The sequence below is a fragment of the Solanum verrucosum genome, unplaced genomic scaffold (assembly GCF_900185275.1).
Source record: "Solanum verrucosum unplaced genomic scaffold, falcon-dt-bn FXZP01000049.1, whole genome shotgun sequence".
In the NCBI taxonomy this organism is placed as follows: domain Eukaryota; kingdom Viridiplantae; phylum Streptophyta; class Magnoliopsida; order Solanales; family Solanaceae; genus Solanum; species Solanum verrucosum.
In genome coordinates this window covers 7,898,953-7,916,824 of record NW_026020221.1, presented here as the reverse complement: position 1 = coordinate 7,916,824, position 17,872 = coordinate 7,898,953, and the positions used below count along the sequence as shown (strand labels likewise).

Here is a 17,872-nt window from a genome sequence, read left to right as displayed (position 1 = left end):
AATCAATTATGTATTTGTGATACAAATCAATTATGTATTTGTGATACAAATCAATTATGTATTTGTGATACAATTGTATAAAACAAATACAATATGCATTCACACACTCTCTCTCTCATCATATCTTGCTCGCCTCTCTTCTCCCTCTCCCAATCTCGGTCGTCTCTCACCTCCTTCTTACATGTAGAGGTGAACCCAAGATTTAAAGACTTTGGGTGCATCAATTTAAACTTAAAATAAAAACAACAAAATATGGCTTTAGTTAAATTCAAACCTTGGTCTCGCAAGTGGTACCTTTGGCTTGTACTAGCGGTACAAGGCACTTTTATGCTCTTCATAGGTGCACGGTTAATTATATCCTAATTTCTGTCAGTTTTCCAAGATAGATATACACATATATACATATTATTTTCCGAAATTAACGGATGCACATGCACCCCAACTTTGCATATGAATCCGCCTTTGCTTACATGTAACTATGAATCGTAATTAAATCTCACTTTAAAGTTCAAAACTTCTGAAATATGGATTTGAAGTTGAACTTTACAAAATAACATTAACATAAAGTCCAAGTCCAATTAATAGTGACTCCAGAAGGGAGAAGAGGGAAAGCTATTACTCGTCCGGTAGGATGATTGACGATATCCTACTCTAGTTATGTTGCTCAGTCTTCACAAAAATGTCGTGCATGATGAATCTTTTATAAGTAGTGTATTTTTAGAGAATCCAACACGGATACACTAACACTTTTGAAAAGTCCGAGCGAAATATCCTCTAAATGTTTCTTAAAAACACACAAAAAAAAAAAGAAGGAAAAGTGAGGTTCTACCGAGATTTGAACTCGGGTTACTGGATTCAGAGTCCAATGTCCTGACCACTAGACCATAGAACCATCTGTGTTGCAATACTTGTACCAAATATTAATATATTATTTCTGTCTTAAGCAAAACACTAATTCAAAATTTATAAAGCCAAATACATAGTGCCTTTTCAATCAAAATAGTTTTTTACAGTAATTTTATAGTGTTTGAGTAAGATAAAAAAAATTATATAAGTTTAAGCACGAACAACCTCTTTATCTCTAATTTTTGTTTTTAATGCCAATTTAAAAAAGTATTTTCAAGTATGACATAATTTTGCTAAATAATTTTTATTTTATTTTTAAAGAAATATCTAAATTCAGTATTATCTAATTCAATTATAAATTCATGTCTTACTAGATATAAATTTAGTTTTAATATTTTATGCTTTAAAAAATTCATATTGCAGGTATTACACCGTGTGAGTTTATCCGGTGCGGACAAAGTGCTTACCTAAATCAGGCAGGTTAATTTTTCTCTTTAATTACTTGTTTCTACATTAATCCCAATATTCATTTTGAGCTTGTATAGTATTGTAGTCAAAGTGTTTGTGAAAATGCCTCAATGAAAGTTCAAAATTTGACTTTGCTCTTTGTAATTTTGTCTGATTGCAGTTAAGGGTTTTTGTTGGAGCAGTTGAATAGTGATGTTTCTTCACAGAGTTGGATTAAGAACAGCATTACCTTTATCAAGAAGGTTATTTAGTAGTATTGGTAACCATGATATGTCTAAAGCTATTTCCGAGCTCAATCAGGTATGCCTAGTTCAAATATCTGTTTGCTCATGAAATTTAATCTGATCAAGAATATTTTCAAGTTCCCAAAATATGGCTTAGATTAGTTTTTGGAGTTTTGGGATTTCCACTCACAAAAGTTCAAATCTTTTCTGAGTAAAATGCATGTCCAAACACCACTTCAAATTCCAAAAATCACAACTTTAAAAACTCAATTTGCAAGTTTCAACTTCAAAATTTATGGCCAAACGGAAGCTGAAGTTTTGTTTCAAGATTTTAACGTTTTTCTTTTTGAGACTTTAGTCTTATGTTTACTTATTAGATGAATGTTGTGGTTCATTAACAGTATAATGAACTGGTAGTTCAATCATTAAAGGCTTGAGATCTTTCTGTTGAAGACATTTTAAAATTCAATCAGCTGATTGATTTAAATAATATATCTGGAATCTCATCCTGTGTCCCATTGGGCAACTAACAGGTTGAACGGGTTGGTGTCGATAGATACCGAGCTATGTTTTTTCTTAATGCTTGGAAAATGCAATAGAGGGCCAATTACCTCTTGTCAGCTTCTATTGAATAAACCTTGGAGTTTGTGCATGAACCATTTATGTTAGTTGGTCAAAATGTTTGCTTATTTGCAGCCAGAGCTTTGAGAATGACTTAATCTGCAGAGTGTAAATGATGAGACTTGAAAGTTTACCAGGGTTCGTACTAATGAAAAGTGGGAAAAGGGAGGAGATAGTTAATTCTGGACTCATATTTTGCAAAAGAATATAAGTATTTAATCTCATATTTTCATTGGATATTACTCATGACTCATGAAGGAGACATAGCTTTAGCCGTTGAACCGAAACGATTTTTATGAGCTGTCAGTGACCGACTTCATTTTATTAGCCGTAATTATTTGCTTTGTTGCTTGAATCTTGTAAAAAATAGGCGTTGGATGCTTTCTGAAAATTTTTGCTCATCTTCTTACTAGGAAATGGAATCTGTATTTGGTGAACCTCCTCCGTCTAGCCTTTCTGGTTCCATTGACAATCAAAGTATGACACAAGACTTGAAGCTTGGTACTGTCGAAATGGATGATAAAAAATCTTTTGCTGGATTGACACATATTGGCAGCAAAGGTGAAGCTCAAATGGTGGATGTATCTCTTAAAAATATTAGCAGGAGAGTGGCCATTGCACGTGGCAAGGTTATTTTAGGACGTAAGGTATTTGATCTGGTTTCAGCCAATCAAGTGGGAAAAGGAGATGTCCTGAGTGTGGCAAAGTTAGCTGGAATTTGTGGAGCGAAGCAAACAAGCAATCTCATCCCACTATGTCACAACATCAACTTGACACATGTCCGAGTGGACTTGGCTTTGAACCCTCAAGATTTTAGCGTTGAAATAGAAGGGGAAGCTGCCTCAGATGGAAAAACTGGTGTGGAGATGGAAGCCTTGACAGCAGTAACTGTTGCTAGTCTAACAGTGTATGACATGTGCAAGGCCGCTTCGAAGAATATTCAGATTACAGATATCAGGCTTGAACGTAAAACTGGAGGTAAAAGTGGGGACTGGTCCAGGGACAAATGATCACAATCTAAAGACATGAGAAGGCAAGTGCATTAACAGCATGAAAGCCAGTGCTTGCGGGAATTATGTATGTCACTTCCATTCCATCAAATGTCCCTTTGCTATAAAATGTGGTAATTCTGCATTAGGATATAAATAGATAGCTAGTGAAAACATGATCCGTCCATAAACATAAAATGGTGATACTTCTGAAGTTGATTTTAACTAGGATCTGTTAAGTGTACGACATGTGTTTGAGAACATTTTCCTTGCACTCCTATCTATTAACTACTCTACTAACTATTTTGTCATGGTTAATTATATTTAGTTACAGGAGCATAAAAACCATCCACTCTATTAGTTCTTAAAGTACACAGCACAACCTCTGAAAGTTTCATCGCAAGCCTCACAGGAAATTTACACCATAAATACACTAGTAAATATAGTGAAGGAACAGTTACATCTCAGTAAAACTAGAATTTCAAAAATAACTTGTTTGAAAAGATCAAGAATTTGAGATGTAACATTCAGCTAGTTAAAAGAACATGCTCGCAAGAGCAATATCAAGGCTTTCCTCCGACAGTGTTGGTACTTGGCAGTATTTACTGAGGTATCATATGTCACTGGAAGTATTTGGTACTGTTACTGTGATATCATATATGTCGCTGAAGTATTTGAAGTTGTGTTTTATTTGTGTGTCAATGTATAGCGCATAGTTTAGGTCACTGAAGTATTTGAATAGAACAGTTGGAATACAGTAAAGAGTTGATGGCTCAAGTATGTGTTACACACAACCAATTGTAGATTTATCAATTGCTTTTACTATCAACTTTCTTTCTTGGCAATTATAAGAATGAATTCTTGTGCATTTATCTGAGTGAGAATTTTCATCACAGTATATTCTTCAATGAATCAGGTGTTGTATTCTTCACCCCATCTTTTTACATATTATGTTCCTTCTTTTTCTGGTTCTCTTTGTCATCTCCTTCCATTTTCAGTAGAGTGAAGATGGAACCCGTGCTGCGTAATCTGCTTACCTTTGAAGGAACTTCTTTTAATTTCTTTTTCCAGGAATAGTACTTGATACCTTAAGAAACTAGCTTGTCATTTACCTAACATCTTATTTCCAGAAACAACCTTTCTACCTCCACGAGGTAAGGAGTAACGTCAGCATACACCCTACCCATCCCAGAACCCACTTGTGGGATTTCATTGAGTATGTTATTGTTGTCAACATCTTATGATTCATTGACGTTGCTTTATAACTCCTCCTTCCATCCTTTTCTATGACAATTTTTGTTGGTAGGTGTAGGATTCATCATCTGTATTTTAAGTAGTGTGTAAAATCTGATGGAAAGAAAAGAAAGAGAGACTTGGTCTTGAGATGACAAGGAGGGACTAGGGGGCGGAACTCTGGGGTGCAAGGGGTTCAACTGAATCCTCTTCGTCGAAAAAGTACATGGTATATTCAAGGTCAATTTATTTATTTATGTGTTGCTACACTACTCTTTGTAGTGAAGGTGTTGTTGAAGTTGTTTCCGAGATGATTATAATTAGTTCTTTGAAAGAATGATTTGATCGATGAATATTACACTCACTCTTCAATGTAGATCTGATTACTTCAGTTCTTCTACTTTTTTTAAAAAATATATATAAAATGTATTACCTACTCTTCATCTTTACTAAAATTATTTACATTGTTATAGATACTAATTAAAGAAAAATCATTTTAGGAGATGGAATCTACACTGAAATTGCTTGTTTTCTAATTCTTTTTTGTCATTATTTGAATAAAAGTCCCCATCTTGGCCGTCTATTTACTTCTTATTTTTCTTTTACGTTTTGACATTTTCTAATAAGAACAAGTCAATATTCTTGATTTTAGGATAGAATAAAATGTCAGTGGCAGAATTTAAGCTAAAAAGTATAACTTGGAAAATACTACAAGTGAAAGGGATATTGACCAAGTCTTTCACAATTAAATGGGTTTGAGAAAATTATTAAAAACTTGTAAGTAGATATTAAAATTTTAATAATTATTTAAAAAATTCATTACTAGTTTTCAAATAATTTTAAATCTTAATTTTTCCTCGAGTTAGATTTATCATATGATTACTCAACGAGTAATTATTGTCTTAAAAAGCTACTTTGTTAAATAATTTGAGATTTTTAAACTATGTGTTATTAATATTGATTTATATTTATAAAGTATATTCTACATATATTAATTAAAACTTGAATCTCTTTTCCTGTATTTAAAAAAGACTCGAAGGTCTCTTTTAATTTAAAACTCCAAGTTAAAAAATATAGACAAGACTGACTATTAATTTTGAAATTATTTGGACAGACCATTAAAATCCAATTGACTATTGACTTGAAAGAAAAAAAAAATCTCTTCATGAAAACTATTTTAAAAATATGATTAAAAATATATAGTATTTAATTATAATTAAATAATAGTAATACATATATATAAATAAAAATATACCTTATATTTATTTATTTACTTAATATAAATATAGAGTATAATTTATTTTTTATAATAGTGACAAAAGTGAAAGTTGTTGGGGTTGGCCATAGAACGTGAGCAGCAGCTCGAAAAAAGGAAGAAGGAAAATGTGTGGTGACGTGCCGCATTCTGATTCGTGGTGTCCAAAATGAGGCAATAATGATACCTTCCTGTTTAGTGGGAAGGTAATGATTTGACATATTGGGGCCGAGTTTCAATTGAGCATATGAATATAAGGTTAAATTGCGATTAGTTTCAATTGAGCATATGAATATAAGATACATATTTCTATTAGATATAAACATAATCATAAATAAGGGTTTTACGGCTTATATGAGATTAATGTATATAATTAAAGAATGTGATATATTTTAACTGATTTTTTTTTATTTATATAATAGATGCTTGAGAATATACGTAAATATTTTCTCAATATTTGAATTAAGTATGTCTAACAAACACATATTATCATATATTCAGGTCCTCAACTGAAATAAGCTATAATTCAAATACCTAAATAAAAATTTATTACTAATAAATTTAATATATTAAGCCACTATTAAAATTGGGAAATTTTTTAGTGAATATTAAAACTTCTTAAACTTTTAAAAAGATTCCAGTATCCCATTATTCAATTCCACAAGTTTAAAATTTGAAAACCTCACCTCTCTCCTCTTCTCTTTTTCTTTCTTTTTTCCTTTTCTCTTTTTTCTTGTCATGTCAAGTAGAAAGATCAATTAAGAGAGAGGTAAATAATTTTAAATATAATTTTATCTTTTATATTTAGGGGGATTTTACTTGAATTTAAAAAGCTTAAGATCTTTTTTTTTGTTTTAAATAAGTCAAATCTCATTGATCACTAATTAAAGAAAAAAAGTCTCTTTCAACCTAAAGAAAAATCTTAATTTCTGTCTTAATTGAAGTTGAACAACCCTCTTAACCAACCCACCATTCTTTATTATGATGTACTTCCTCAAACAAAATAAAATGGCTTAATATGAAATTTCAATAAATTTTATTTATACATTTGAATTATGACTTATTTTGATTGAATATCTAAACATATGATACATTATTTTTGTTAGATATTTTTAATTTAAATTTTGATTATTTTTTAGCATGTTTTTAAGTGTCCACTATATAAATAAAATTAACCACTTAAAATATGTCACCTTCTTTAATTATACGTATTTGCCTTCAGAGGCGAATCTAGGATTTTTCGAACATGGGTGTACCAAGTAAAATGTATTGAAGTGAGAATTGATCCTTAATCCTCAAGGTCAAAAGCTCAACATTTAACCATGTGGACCGTTTAGACTTTTTGTAGTACGGATGCAAGAATATAATATTATACAAAATCTTAAAAAATATACATATAAAATATCTAATTTTACGAACAGAGCACGGGTGCGATTGCCCTTTTTTTTGGCTCTAAATTCGCCATTGTTTGCCTTAGTGAATCGTATTACACGTAGGAGGCCACGTAGGGACACAAAATATTCATGTAGGGTGTCAAGTAGGACGAATATGCCCATTTGCTCAAATTTATACAAGTTCAAATGTCTACTTGTGCACACCCAAAGTTAAACGTCATAGTTGTCAACTAATACCAAGTTAAAGGTCATGTTTATGTATTATGTCTTCCAATTGAGACTCATGCAATAATTAAAAGAGACAAGGTATGTTATGAGGTTAATTTACTATTCAGAGGTATGTCATGTTATGAGGATCTTATATACACAATATAATTTTTCAATTCAAGGGTTTCAAATGAACCCCTGAAGTTCACGTAGATTCATCCCTAATTAATTAAGATAACGATGTGATCATATCAAATTAGTCGGTACACAAAAAGAAATTTTTCATTGATATTTAGTAAAATAACATAAACAATACAATAGAATAAAATGGGGTAGAACCATCTTAATAAAGTGTAATAGAAACAATTTATCAAATGTTTATGTGCTCAATCAAAACATTGCAATTGAAATGTGGAAATTAAAATTTAGGAGGATATTTATGTATGAAGGCAAAATAGAATAAATACCCACAAGGTTTTAAAGCAAACAAAAATAGAAAAGCAGTCAATAAAAGTGGAAAAAAGCACCATTCTTTCCTCCAAGCAGAAGCTTAAAGGTTTCTGTCTCTCTTCTTTTGTCTCTTCAATCTCTGAATCAAAAACAATGATTTGAAAAAGAAAAAGAAAAATTGATGGAAACCCATCAACAAATTACCTCAAAAACCCAGAAATTCATCACATCTAAATACAGAGAGTGTTGAATTTGAAAAAAAAATCATACATTCTTGATTTTACTGAATAAAGAATTGATCTTTTTGTGTCAAGAATGGAGTTGGATAGCATTGAATGTGTATCATCTTCAGATGGTATGATAGATGATGATGAGATCCCTTTACATCACCCACATATTATTCATTCTCAATATTCATCTTCAAAGACACCCAACAACAACAACAACAATATTAACAATAGCAGCAGCAATAATGATGGGATTGCTGCAATTCATTCCACAACAAGTGTTCATGAGCTTCTTGAATGCCCTGTTTGTACAAATTCTATGTATCCTCCAATCCATCAGGTTTGTTCTCTTTCTACCTAAAATTTTGGACCCCTTTATTGGTTTGATTGAGGAAAGATTGAATTTTGATTGTTGGGGTCGTGCTATTTTTTGATGTATAGATTTATTAAGTTTCTTGAAATGATATGTTGGCTAGTTTTGGGGATCTATCTACCTGTTTGACTGTTTTTTGTTGCTAGAAGATTGTAATATTAGAAGCATCAATTTGCTTCCTCTGGTGAATCATCTGCAAGACTTTTAATTTCCTTTTCCTTTTTCTGTTTTATGGATTTGGTGAGTTGAGTAGTGAGGAGTGGTGTGAGTTAGGGAGTTTGTTTGTGGTTAGTGAATGAATTAGATTTGGTTTAGCTTTCAAGCTTCTGGAGCCTGGCTTATTAGGTGAACTCTGAGATTTGGTTCTGCATAGGACTATTGATGCATTGGGTGGAATTAGCTTGATTGATTGTTGTTTGTTTTAGTGTTCTATTTCTTCCTTGTGTGTTGAATCAACTCCAATTGCAAGAAGGGTTTGTGGTGTAGTGGTTTGTTTGTCCCTTTGCTCATGAGAGGCCTTACGTTTCAAAACTCGAAGCCATTCATTGCGGATAGTCTTTTCCTTTTTGCACCTATGGGTGTGTCCTAATGGTCAATTAAGAGACGAGAATCATGAGGTCTTATGCTCAAAATCTTAGTGGAGGCAAAAAAAAAAAAAATTACCTTTCTGAATGATATTGTTTTGCAGCGAAGAGGGTAGCCTAGTGTTTAATGAAGCGTCTGCACAACTTGGAGACCAGGTTCAAATCCTAGCAGAGAAGAAATACACTAGATGATTTCTTCCCATCTACATAAGCCTTGGTAGCCAAAGTTACCCAATACAAGAGGAGAGACGAAAACACTAAAATTAACCTAGTTGACCTCTTCTCCAGTTTAATATGGAAATAAACTCCAGCTCCTTGCAACTTGCAACTATAGCAAAGATTGGTTATTCTTGGCTCGACTTGATTTGGGCCAGTATTGATGCTCTCATCTTGACGTGCAGGGTGCTACTTGGGAAATTGGCTGGAATAGATAGTAAGACAATACCATTTCTTTTGAGCCTAGGGTCTATGAGAAACAACCTCTCTACCTCACTAAGGTAGGGGTAAGGTTTGTGTACATCCTACCCTCCCTAGTCCCCACTTGTGGGATTACACTGGGTATGTTGTTGTTGTAGATAGTGAGATGATAAGAAGCTTACAACCTGTTGTAAAGGTTTGAAAAATAAAAGAAGCTAATCTTATTCCACTGCAGGAAAGAAATTTATTAAGGTGCCCATTTTTCAATTACTCCGAAGCTGTCTATTGCAGAATCTGGCCTTGTTTATACAGCCCCGTAGTGAAACACTAATTCAATTGTAATATTCCCACAAGATATTTTGATTATGGAGTACCACGTAAGTACTGAATAGTGAGATGTGAACTTCCTTAACAAGATCCACATATTATTACCTGTAATTGTGCTTGAATCATGAAGCCTCTAATTTTGAAATTGAATGCTAAAAAATTTCAGTCAACTCCTTTGCTTTTCATAATAGGTCATATCTTATCCCTCGCGATGCTATGTATTACATACGCTTTCACCCTGTTCATGTTTTTCCTTGCCATCCAACAGTGGCATGAATTTTGATTGCAGGCAGTGTAATATCCTATGATCCACAGCTATTGCTTACCAATCAATGAATTTTGTTTGTAATTATGGCTTAAACTGACATGGAGTTTAGTTTATGAATTAGTTGAGCTTATCTATTATGAGTGTTGGGTGGCGTATGTAGGGCTCAAGTGGATGATCTTGAATGAAGGTTCCTCCAGTAACATTGTTGTTCATATTGAGTAAAACCGATGCTTTTGAGATGTGTTCAGTCTTCCTAGTTTATATTGTCACGGAGATTCTCACCTTATAGGCTTTTTGGGATCGAGTTACATCTAAGGTCCATTTCCTTAACATGGTATCGGAGCTAGCTTATGGATCTAAGATATACCAAGTCCATTTTCTTGCAAAATTATGCATGTTTTTAAGATAGATATCCCTACATAGCTTTATCTGTTCGTACTGGCATTAGGAGGCTTTCTGGTGTCTTTTTAATTACTTGTGTGGATGGAAATGATGCCTTAGCTTTTTCTCTAATTATTTGGTAGGAGCCATTTATAAGCTGCAAGCTAGTCCATTCAGTTATCTGATATGCTACTTAGCTGACTCTACCACCCAATGTACGGTACCAAATCAGTCTCCCAAACAGGGAAGCTAAAAGTGAATACACTTAATCATAACCCTGAATAGTAATGAATTTTGCAATGCCCTCTGCAACTCCATTTCTTGTTAATAAACTTATGGCACATTTGTTTTGCTGTATTAGCAAAAATGTCATGGTACAAAAACATGCATTGTTTGGTTACTAATTTTAATTTCAACATTTCTAATACTGGTATAACTTATTTCTAAACCAAACAACCCTTTAATGTATCATTTTGTGTGTTTTATTGCTGCAGTGTCACAATGGACACACAATCTGTTCGACATGTAAAGCGAGGGCTCACAACCGATGTCCCACTTGTAGGCAGGAGCTTGGAGATATCAGATGTTTAGCTCTGGAAAAGGTGGCTGAATCGCTTGAGCTCCCTTGCAAATATGGCTCTGTTGGCTGTCCTGAGATATTTCCTTATTACAGTAAGCTAAAACATGAGTCAGTTTGCAACTTTAGACCATACAGCTGCCCGTATGCTGGGTCTGAGTGCTCAGTTGTTGGTGATATTCCTTACTTGGTTTCTCATTTGAGGGATGATCACAAGGTAGACATGCACTCAGGATGCACTTTCAACCATCGGTATGTCAAATCTAATCCTCGAGAAGTAGAAAATGCGACGTGGATGTTGACAGTAAGTCGGAAATCTCCTTTTTGTTTTATTCTCAGTATGTAAATTAAAAGGATATTATTGGCCTTGTGTTTTGAGTTAACATGTTCTTCAAAATTTGAGCATCTGATATCTCATCAAGGCTCTTAATATTTAGAAGGTGCGTAGTCACCATTCAATGCGTCTACTCTACGTAAACCTTTAGCATTCATCTGCTTCATTTTTTTTCTCTTTACACTTGATAAAATGGCTTGCCATATCTGCACCTTAGTTTTTATCTTGTGGGAAGATTTTTATCAAGAATTACACTTCTGCTATTGAAATTTCGAGTTATGATATCATACCGTGTATGGTTTACTTGTTTTACTCCTTTAGGAACTATTTTAAATTTATTCCACAAGATCTCAAAAGCAAGTTTATCTTAAGCGACTGTTACTTTCTTTTCAGGTTTTCAATTGTTTTGGTCAGTGCTTCTGTCTCCATTTTGAAGCCTTTCAGCTGGGAACAGCTCCTGTATACATGGCGTTTCTTCGGTTTATGGGAGATGAGATGGAGGCTCGAAACTATAGCTACAGCCTGGAAGTTGGGGGAAATGGAAGAAAACTTACCTGGGAGGGTACACCCCGAAGCATAAGAGACAGTCACAGGAAAGTAAGGGATAGTCATGATGGGCTCGTCATACAACGTAACATGGCCCTTTTCTTTTCTGGAGGGGAGAGAAAGGAGCTTAAGTTACGAGTAACTGGAAGGATATGGAAGGAACAACAGAATCCTGACGGAGGAGCATGTATGCCCAACCTCTGTACTTAATGCTGGTTTTGAACTCAACACCTACTGTTCTTGCTGTCCCATGTACTGATTTTTCAAAACATAAACAGATTCAGACATTGAAGATTGTTCGAAAACTGTGTGGAAAGTTTTGTTCATATGTATGAACTGACCAGTGTATTTTTGTTATTAACGCTTGGAAGAGCTTGTACCATAAACATTTTAACTTACTTCTCCTAACAACACCTACTTGTGTGCCTGCATTGTTGCAAATCTGCCTTCATTCTATGGTAGTACTAAAATGCTCACTTGGCTCATCACTAACATTTTGTTTGGATGGTTGTTACCTATTGTTTGATAATGTATCGTATTGTATTGTAGTATATTGTTTTAATGAATACAATGTTTGGATAGATTGTATTGTTCGATGTTCTCTGTCCTTGCGTAATGTTACACTTCAATAATTTGGATGATAAAACTTCAAGAAAAGTAAAGTATGAGGTAGAGCTACTATGGAAATGTAAGGTAAAAGATAAAATAGGATTATCAAATAATAATAATAAAGATAGAATGAGAAGAAAATATTAAGGTTACAATGTGATCACACTAAATTGGTCGTTACATAAAATGAGACTTTTTGTTGTTGCATAGTGATGAATTTAAACAATATGACACAATTTAAGTAACAATCAAAAGGATTTAACTTATACTATACGTAAATGGTATAATAAATTTTTTGTCAATATATAGAAGTTAAATTCCGCTAAATAATGAGAGTTGGTTGGAAAAGAACCTCCATGAAATTGAGCCAGTCATCAAGAAGATTCAATAGGGTTTAGGAACAAATACATTGGTGCCAAAGGAAGTATCTGACAAGGCATCAGCTGATCTAGGTGGTCCGAAGAGGGTTCATCTGAACACTTTTTGTCGGAAAATTGTATGTAGGATCAAAATTTTGTTTTTATTTACAATAGATGTTGAAACCCCTTGGTACAAACTAAAAACTTGACTAATGGTAAAGGTGGTTCAAAATTCTCTTATATGATGTAGGTTCAATTTATGCTAGCCACAGTTTCTAATGTTTTTATCTTTTGCATGCTTGTTTCTTTAATTTTTTGAATCCCCTTAGCAAATTTTTTTGAATTCCCTTAGCAAAAATCCTGCTTTTAGCACGAGCAGCTGAGTAATTTAGTTTGAATTGAATCGACATTACAACATGCACCTCCTACTTAAGAACTTGAAGGTCACCTTTAAATGTTGAGAAATGGTGGACATTAATCGAAAACTCCTATAAATTCATTGTCACGAGTGATAGAAGTAATTTTCTTTAAAGCTTATGTGAGATAGATTGTAATTTGCAGTGTATCATAACATATTATGTCTTTTTACTTTTATCCATAACCCAAATATGAGTAAAAAACTTTACAGTATTTGTACAATTGATACTGACATAGAACTTGCTAAAAGCCTAGCAAGATCATTTCCAGTAAACTGCAAAAAAAATCTAAGGTTATCTCTTTCTTTTCTTTTTTTTCTTGTTTTTTGTTTTTACTTTTGACAAGTAAGAATCAAGATAGTCTCTTGAAATTGATGTTGGCAAAGTAAGGGTGTCCTCAGACACTCCTATGTACACCACCCCCCATATACCAACTCTTGAGTGAAATGTCGTCAGGCAATCTCATCAAGACGACGGTCCATTACATGGGAGACGGATACAAGGAACGAATCTTCACTTGAGCCAGGGGGCTTAGAGTCCAATGCTTCTTGAAGAATCTCCTCGATCACGGATTCCTTGTTCAAGGTTTCCCTGCACATGATGTTCCCTATGGTAAATGGTGTGAGACCCCTCTCTGCACCTTTCTTCAAAAGCATGGTGGAAATGCGCAGTGTGCGAGCACTTTCCAAAGGTATGTCCCACCCATATAACTTCAATAAGCCTATGTCTTCCTCAGCGTCAAGTGATTTAATGTACTCAATGGTCTCGGAGCTAAAAGGTTGACGAGCTTGTGGCCAGTAGAGCCAGTCAAATGTGACATCTTCAAACTGCATCATTGTTTAGGTAGCAAGGACTCAAAAGTCAGGATGACTAAACAACATAAGAAAACCATAAAACAAGCATTCACAAATCTACACATTCTCTGCCAATTCGTCTTGGAATATGTCATCAATCTTTAATCAAAAAGAGGAATGTAACAAGAGAACTTGAATGCCATGAACAAGCTGAGTGCTCATTAGCAGGATCATAGCAGAGAACAAAACAACAAAGGAATATACTAGTAAATGTTTATAAGAAGATCTTTTTGGTGCCCTTCTGGTGCAGATCATAACAGCTCTTCTGACAGCAAGGCAAAGGAAAGAGGGGTTCGGGTTGTAAAGATAGGAGCCTCTCAACTACTATTTCGCGAACTAAAATCCTATCGATACTAAAACATGATGAGCACAACATGATATTCCTTTTCATCCAACAGTCTATGCTAGGCTCATGCCCCCTATTGCAAGGGCTTGTAGTTACATGAAAATTCCTGATAAATAGTTCATATAGAGTTTAAAGCTACATCACAGTTGCTTCCTAAAATCATAAAAGAAAAAAAAATCTCTTGTTACAAGGACTTGAGAGAATAAACAAAATAAAAAGAAAGATTACTGACATGATAGAAGAATTATTCAACAAATGAAGGCCAAAATGAGGAACATCAAAAATATGACGAGATGCAACACGAACTATCAAACAAATAACAGCATCACATTTTTGTTTTTTGATGACAAGGGAACCCACAACAGCTATCCTTAGGGTGTGCACAATAACAACATCACATTATATCACCAAATGGACAGGAAAACGAAAGATGACTTACACTATCGGGCAAGCAGTAACCATGATCAATTGGAATGAGCTCAACCTGGCCATCTTCACCTTTGCTCATTAAAATATTACCTGCATGCCTATCTGCATTTGCCAGCCTCATATCTAATACTGCAATTTTATGCACCTCCTCTACAGGGAAAGAACTAGGACCTAAATCCTCACAACTGCCATTATTCTCCATGAATTTCTGCAAGGACCCAGCTTAACTGTAACACCATCAGGATGGTTGAAACCCTTATGAAGGCACTTCACAAAAGTAGTTGGAGGTACACCAGCAAAGCCTTTCAGCTCACCTGAAAGTGAGCGTCGTCCACTCTTTGGATGATCCAAAATGTAGGCAGCGCATTCCCTGAAACCACCTTCTCCAACTCTTGTTCCTTTCTTCAAGCCCTCGCCATTAACTGACAGAGGCAACCCTTGGGGGTTGTTCACAGCCATAGGCTCCTCATCAATTGGCTTAAACACTGCAACAAACTTATTCCCTGATGCATCACGCATAAAATATGCTCCTCCCGTGCCTTCAGTTGATCTAATAGGATAATTTCCTCTATCTAAGCCTTCAAATGCAGAAACAATCATATCCCTAAGTACCACAGGAATTTCAATCCTTGGGTTAACAATTACAGGTTCCAAATATATTTCCCTATCAGGAGGCTTCCTCGGGACCAAAACTTTGTGATCTGTTTCAGTCCCACTCCCGTTTTCTCTAACCACATCATTCTGGTATGGTGCCACAATGGACAACTCAAAATTTTTGTCCAATGGTCTAGCCCTAATTTTCGCTTTTTTACGCACAAACAAATGAATCACCCCATCATTATTCTTGCAAAGATCATATACGATCCTCCGATCTTCAACATATTCACCTTTACACAACACTTCCTGTTCATCAATATCACCTAAACCAACCTTCTTTTCAGCAAGTTGACGTTTAACATATCCAACATCCCGACTCCTCTCTACATTAAATGTAAACTCTTCACCACAAGAAGTTGTCACATTAATAACTTGAAGATCAGATAACCTAAGGACTAAATGAAGAACATTCCCATCAGAAACTCCATAATCCCTGATAAGTGAATCTCTCCTAGCCAATTCACGACCCCCACAAACCAATTTTTGATTTTTCACCACAAACCCTTTACAACTCTGAATCTGTACCTTCACAGATTCAATTGAATCATACTCCAAAACCCTTAATGGCATCATCGAACCCGACATAGCTACGTAAATCAAAATTGATTCTTGACCATGTACAAGCGGAATTACCATATTCTTTATACAAATTGGACTAATTGCAACCACCCCAGCAGACGACATTTTCCTCTACGGAAAATTTGTTCCAAACCCTATATTCACAAATCAACCTACAAATTATCAAAGACCCTAAACAAGTGAAAAATGTGTTGTGGGTTTCAACACATTTTTCACAATGCAATCTGTACAGATATTACTTACAAATGTAACAATAATTAAGAAAAAAAAGATAAAAAATAAAACCTCTCCCAAAGCCCCAGAGATTCAAGATTGGTTCTTTACTTGAATAAATGTTATAGTTACCAAAAAAAATATGAATTTTGGGAGCTTTGGGGAAAAAATTGAAAAAAAACTATTTGGGGGATGGAGAAAATGGAATAGCTTTAGATAGGGAAATTGAAAGGCAAAGAATAGAGGACGGATTCTTACAGGAGGAGGAGAAGAATCGAAGGAAAATTGGATAGCTTGAAGGATGATATACCGAGAATTTTTTAACGGTGCCGGCGAATTTTCCGGTGAATGAACGGAGAAAATACGTACAGTTGGAGAAGAATATTACTCAAACCACAAATCAATATTTTAGCCGTTTGAACTTTGAAATTGCCTTTGAATAAATAAATTACAAAATTTGTCATTCAAACTTTAAATTTAAAATAATTATAGAAAATAGAATCCGAAACAGATTAGAAATAATATACAAAATATTTTTCTACAAGAAAAAAATTAAATCCACTAAATACATAGTGTGTCCTTAAGGAAATTATTCATTTCAAATACCCAAGGTTAATGGAAACTATTCTCCTAGAAAAGAACGATCCTACTCAAGGATGAAACACCTAAAACTATAATGTCAGCGAACCACTCAACGGTAGGAAAGTACACTAGAATTTGTTTACATAGAAGAAGAAAAAGTCCTTAAGTTTAAAAAATTCGTTGTTGAAAAATAAGAGGAGGCCTCTATTTATAGACAATAAATGGCAGTTTAAACATATGTGTTTATTGTGCCTAATTGGAAAGATAATTCTTTGGAAAAGTCATAACCCTTGGTAAACGTCACAACCTTACAAAAAAGACAATTTTTCATAAAAATCGCAATTTTTCATAAAAGTCGCAATTCTTCATAAAAGTTACAACTTTTCATAAAAGTCTCAATTCTTCATAAAAGTCACAACTTTTCATAAAAGTCGCAATTCTTCATATAAGTCACAATTTTTCATAAAAGTCGCAACTCTTCATATAAGTCACAATTTTTCATAAAAGTCACAACTCTTCATAAAAGTCACAACTATTCACAAAAATCACGACTCTTCATTTTCCATTCACACCTTTTAAAACCCAACAATATTAACATATTGAGTGATAGTTCATAATTGAAATCTGAAGAGGATAAAATGTATTATCTCGTGGAAATAGAGAGTCGATTTTTGAAAGACTTTCGACTCGAGTACACAAGTCAGAGTAAGTATGAAATGAAAAAATGATAGTGAAGAAAATATAATAATTACTACAATAACGATAATAAAATGGTGTAATAACTAAAAACACCATAAAAACATTTGGTGATAGAAAGCAAAATCAAGACACTAAAATAATAAAGTGAATACTACGACAGACATCACTGAGCCTAAAACCTTTCGAGAAGCAAGAGAATACTTCACTAACTACTAATATTCTATCATAATTCGTGATCTCTACACCCTCTTATCTAAGGTCATGTCCCAGTAAGCTGAAATTGCGTCATGTCTTGTCTAATAACCTCTCTCTTATACTTTTTTGACCTACCTTTATCTTTTTTACACTCACTTTATCCAACCTCTCACATATCCTCATTGGAGCATCTGCATATCTCCTATATCCAAC

At 34.0% G+C, this 17,872-nt stretch overlaps 3 protein-coding genes and 1 non-coding gene across 4 annotated transcripts; 2 read left to right on the top strand and 2 right to left on the bottom strand.

Moving 5' to 3' along the window:
* Positions 1 to 820: 820 nt before the first annotated feature.
* Positions 821 to 892, bottom strand: TRNAQ-CUG (transfer RNA glutamine (anticodon CUG)). Its single transcript has one exon. It is a non-coding gene; the product is annotated as a tRNA-Gln (tRNA).
* Positions 893 to 1,349: 457 nt separating this feature from the next.
* Positions 1,350 to 3,450, top strand: LOC125831721 (cyclic pyranopterin monophosphate synthase, mitochondrial). Its single transcript, XM_049510907.1, has 2 exons — positions 1,350 to 1,614; positions 2,573 to 3,450. Exons 1-2 carry the CDS (start codon positions 1,507 to 1,509, stop codon positions 3,167 to 3,169), a joined length of 705 nt encoding a protein of 234 aa, XP_049366864.1. The 5' UTR covers positions 1,350 to 1,506; the 3' UTR covers positions 3,170 to 3,450.
* A 4,278-nt stretch (positions 3,451 to 7,728) lies between these two features.
* On the top strand, positions 7,729 to 12,162 carry LOC125831713 (E3 ubiquitin-protein ligase SINAT5-like). Its single transcript, XM_049510898.1, has 3 exons — positions 7,729 to 8,254; positions 10,759 to 11,145; positions 11,569 to 12,162. The coding sequence occupies exons 1-3, from the start codon at positions 8,003 to 8,005 to the stop codon at positions 11,929 to 11,931; spliced, it is 1,002 nt and encodes a 333-aa protein (XP_049366855.1). The 5' UTR covers positions 7,729 to 8,002; the 3' UTR covers positions 11,932 to 12,162.
* A 1,124-nt stretch (positions 12,163 to 13,286) lies between these two features.
* Positions 13,287 to 16,569, bottom strand: LOC125831699 (phosphatidylinositol 4-kinase gamma 4-like). Its single transcript, XM_049510884.1, is given in 3 exon segments — positions 13,287 to 13,932; positions 14,745 to 14,956; positions 14,959 to 16,569. Coding segments are annotated over 3 exon segments (1,704 nt in total). The 5' UTR covers positions 16,076 to 16,569; the 3' UTR covers positions 13,287 to 13,557.
* Between the last annotated feature and the right edge of the window lie 1,303 nt (positions 16,570 to 17,872).

What these genes read in the sequence shown, in the direction of transcription:
- LOC125831721 (XM_049510907.1), top strand. Translation starts at nt 1,507, where the DNA reads ATGTTTCTTCACAGAGTTGGATTAAGAACAGCATTACCTTTATCAAGA. An exon ending in CTATTTCCGAGCTCAATCAG is followed by an intron (nt 1,615 to 2,572) that starts GTATGCCTAGTT and finishes TCTTCTTACTAG; the next exon opens with GAAATGGAATCTGTATTTGG.
- LOC125831713 (XM_049510898.1), top strand. Translation starts at nt 8,003, where the DNA reads ATGGAGTTGGATAGCATTGAATGTGTATCATCTTCAGATGGTATGATA. An exon ending in TGTATCCTCCAATCCATCAG is followed by an intron (nt 8,255 to 10,758) that starts GTTTGTTCTCTT and finishes TTATTGCTGCAG; the next exon opens with TGTCACAATGGACACACAAT. An exon ending in ATGCGACGTGGATGTTGACA is followed by an intron (nt 11,146 to 11,568) that starts GTAAGTCGGAAA and finishes CTTTCTTTTCAG; the next exon opens with GTTTTCAATTGTTTTGGTCA.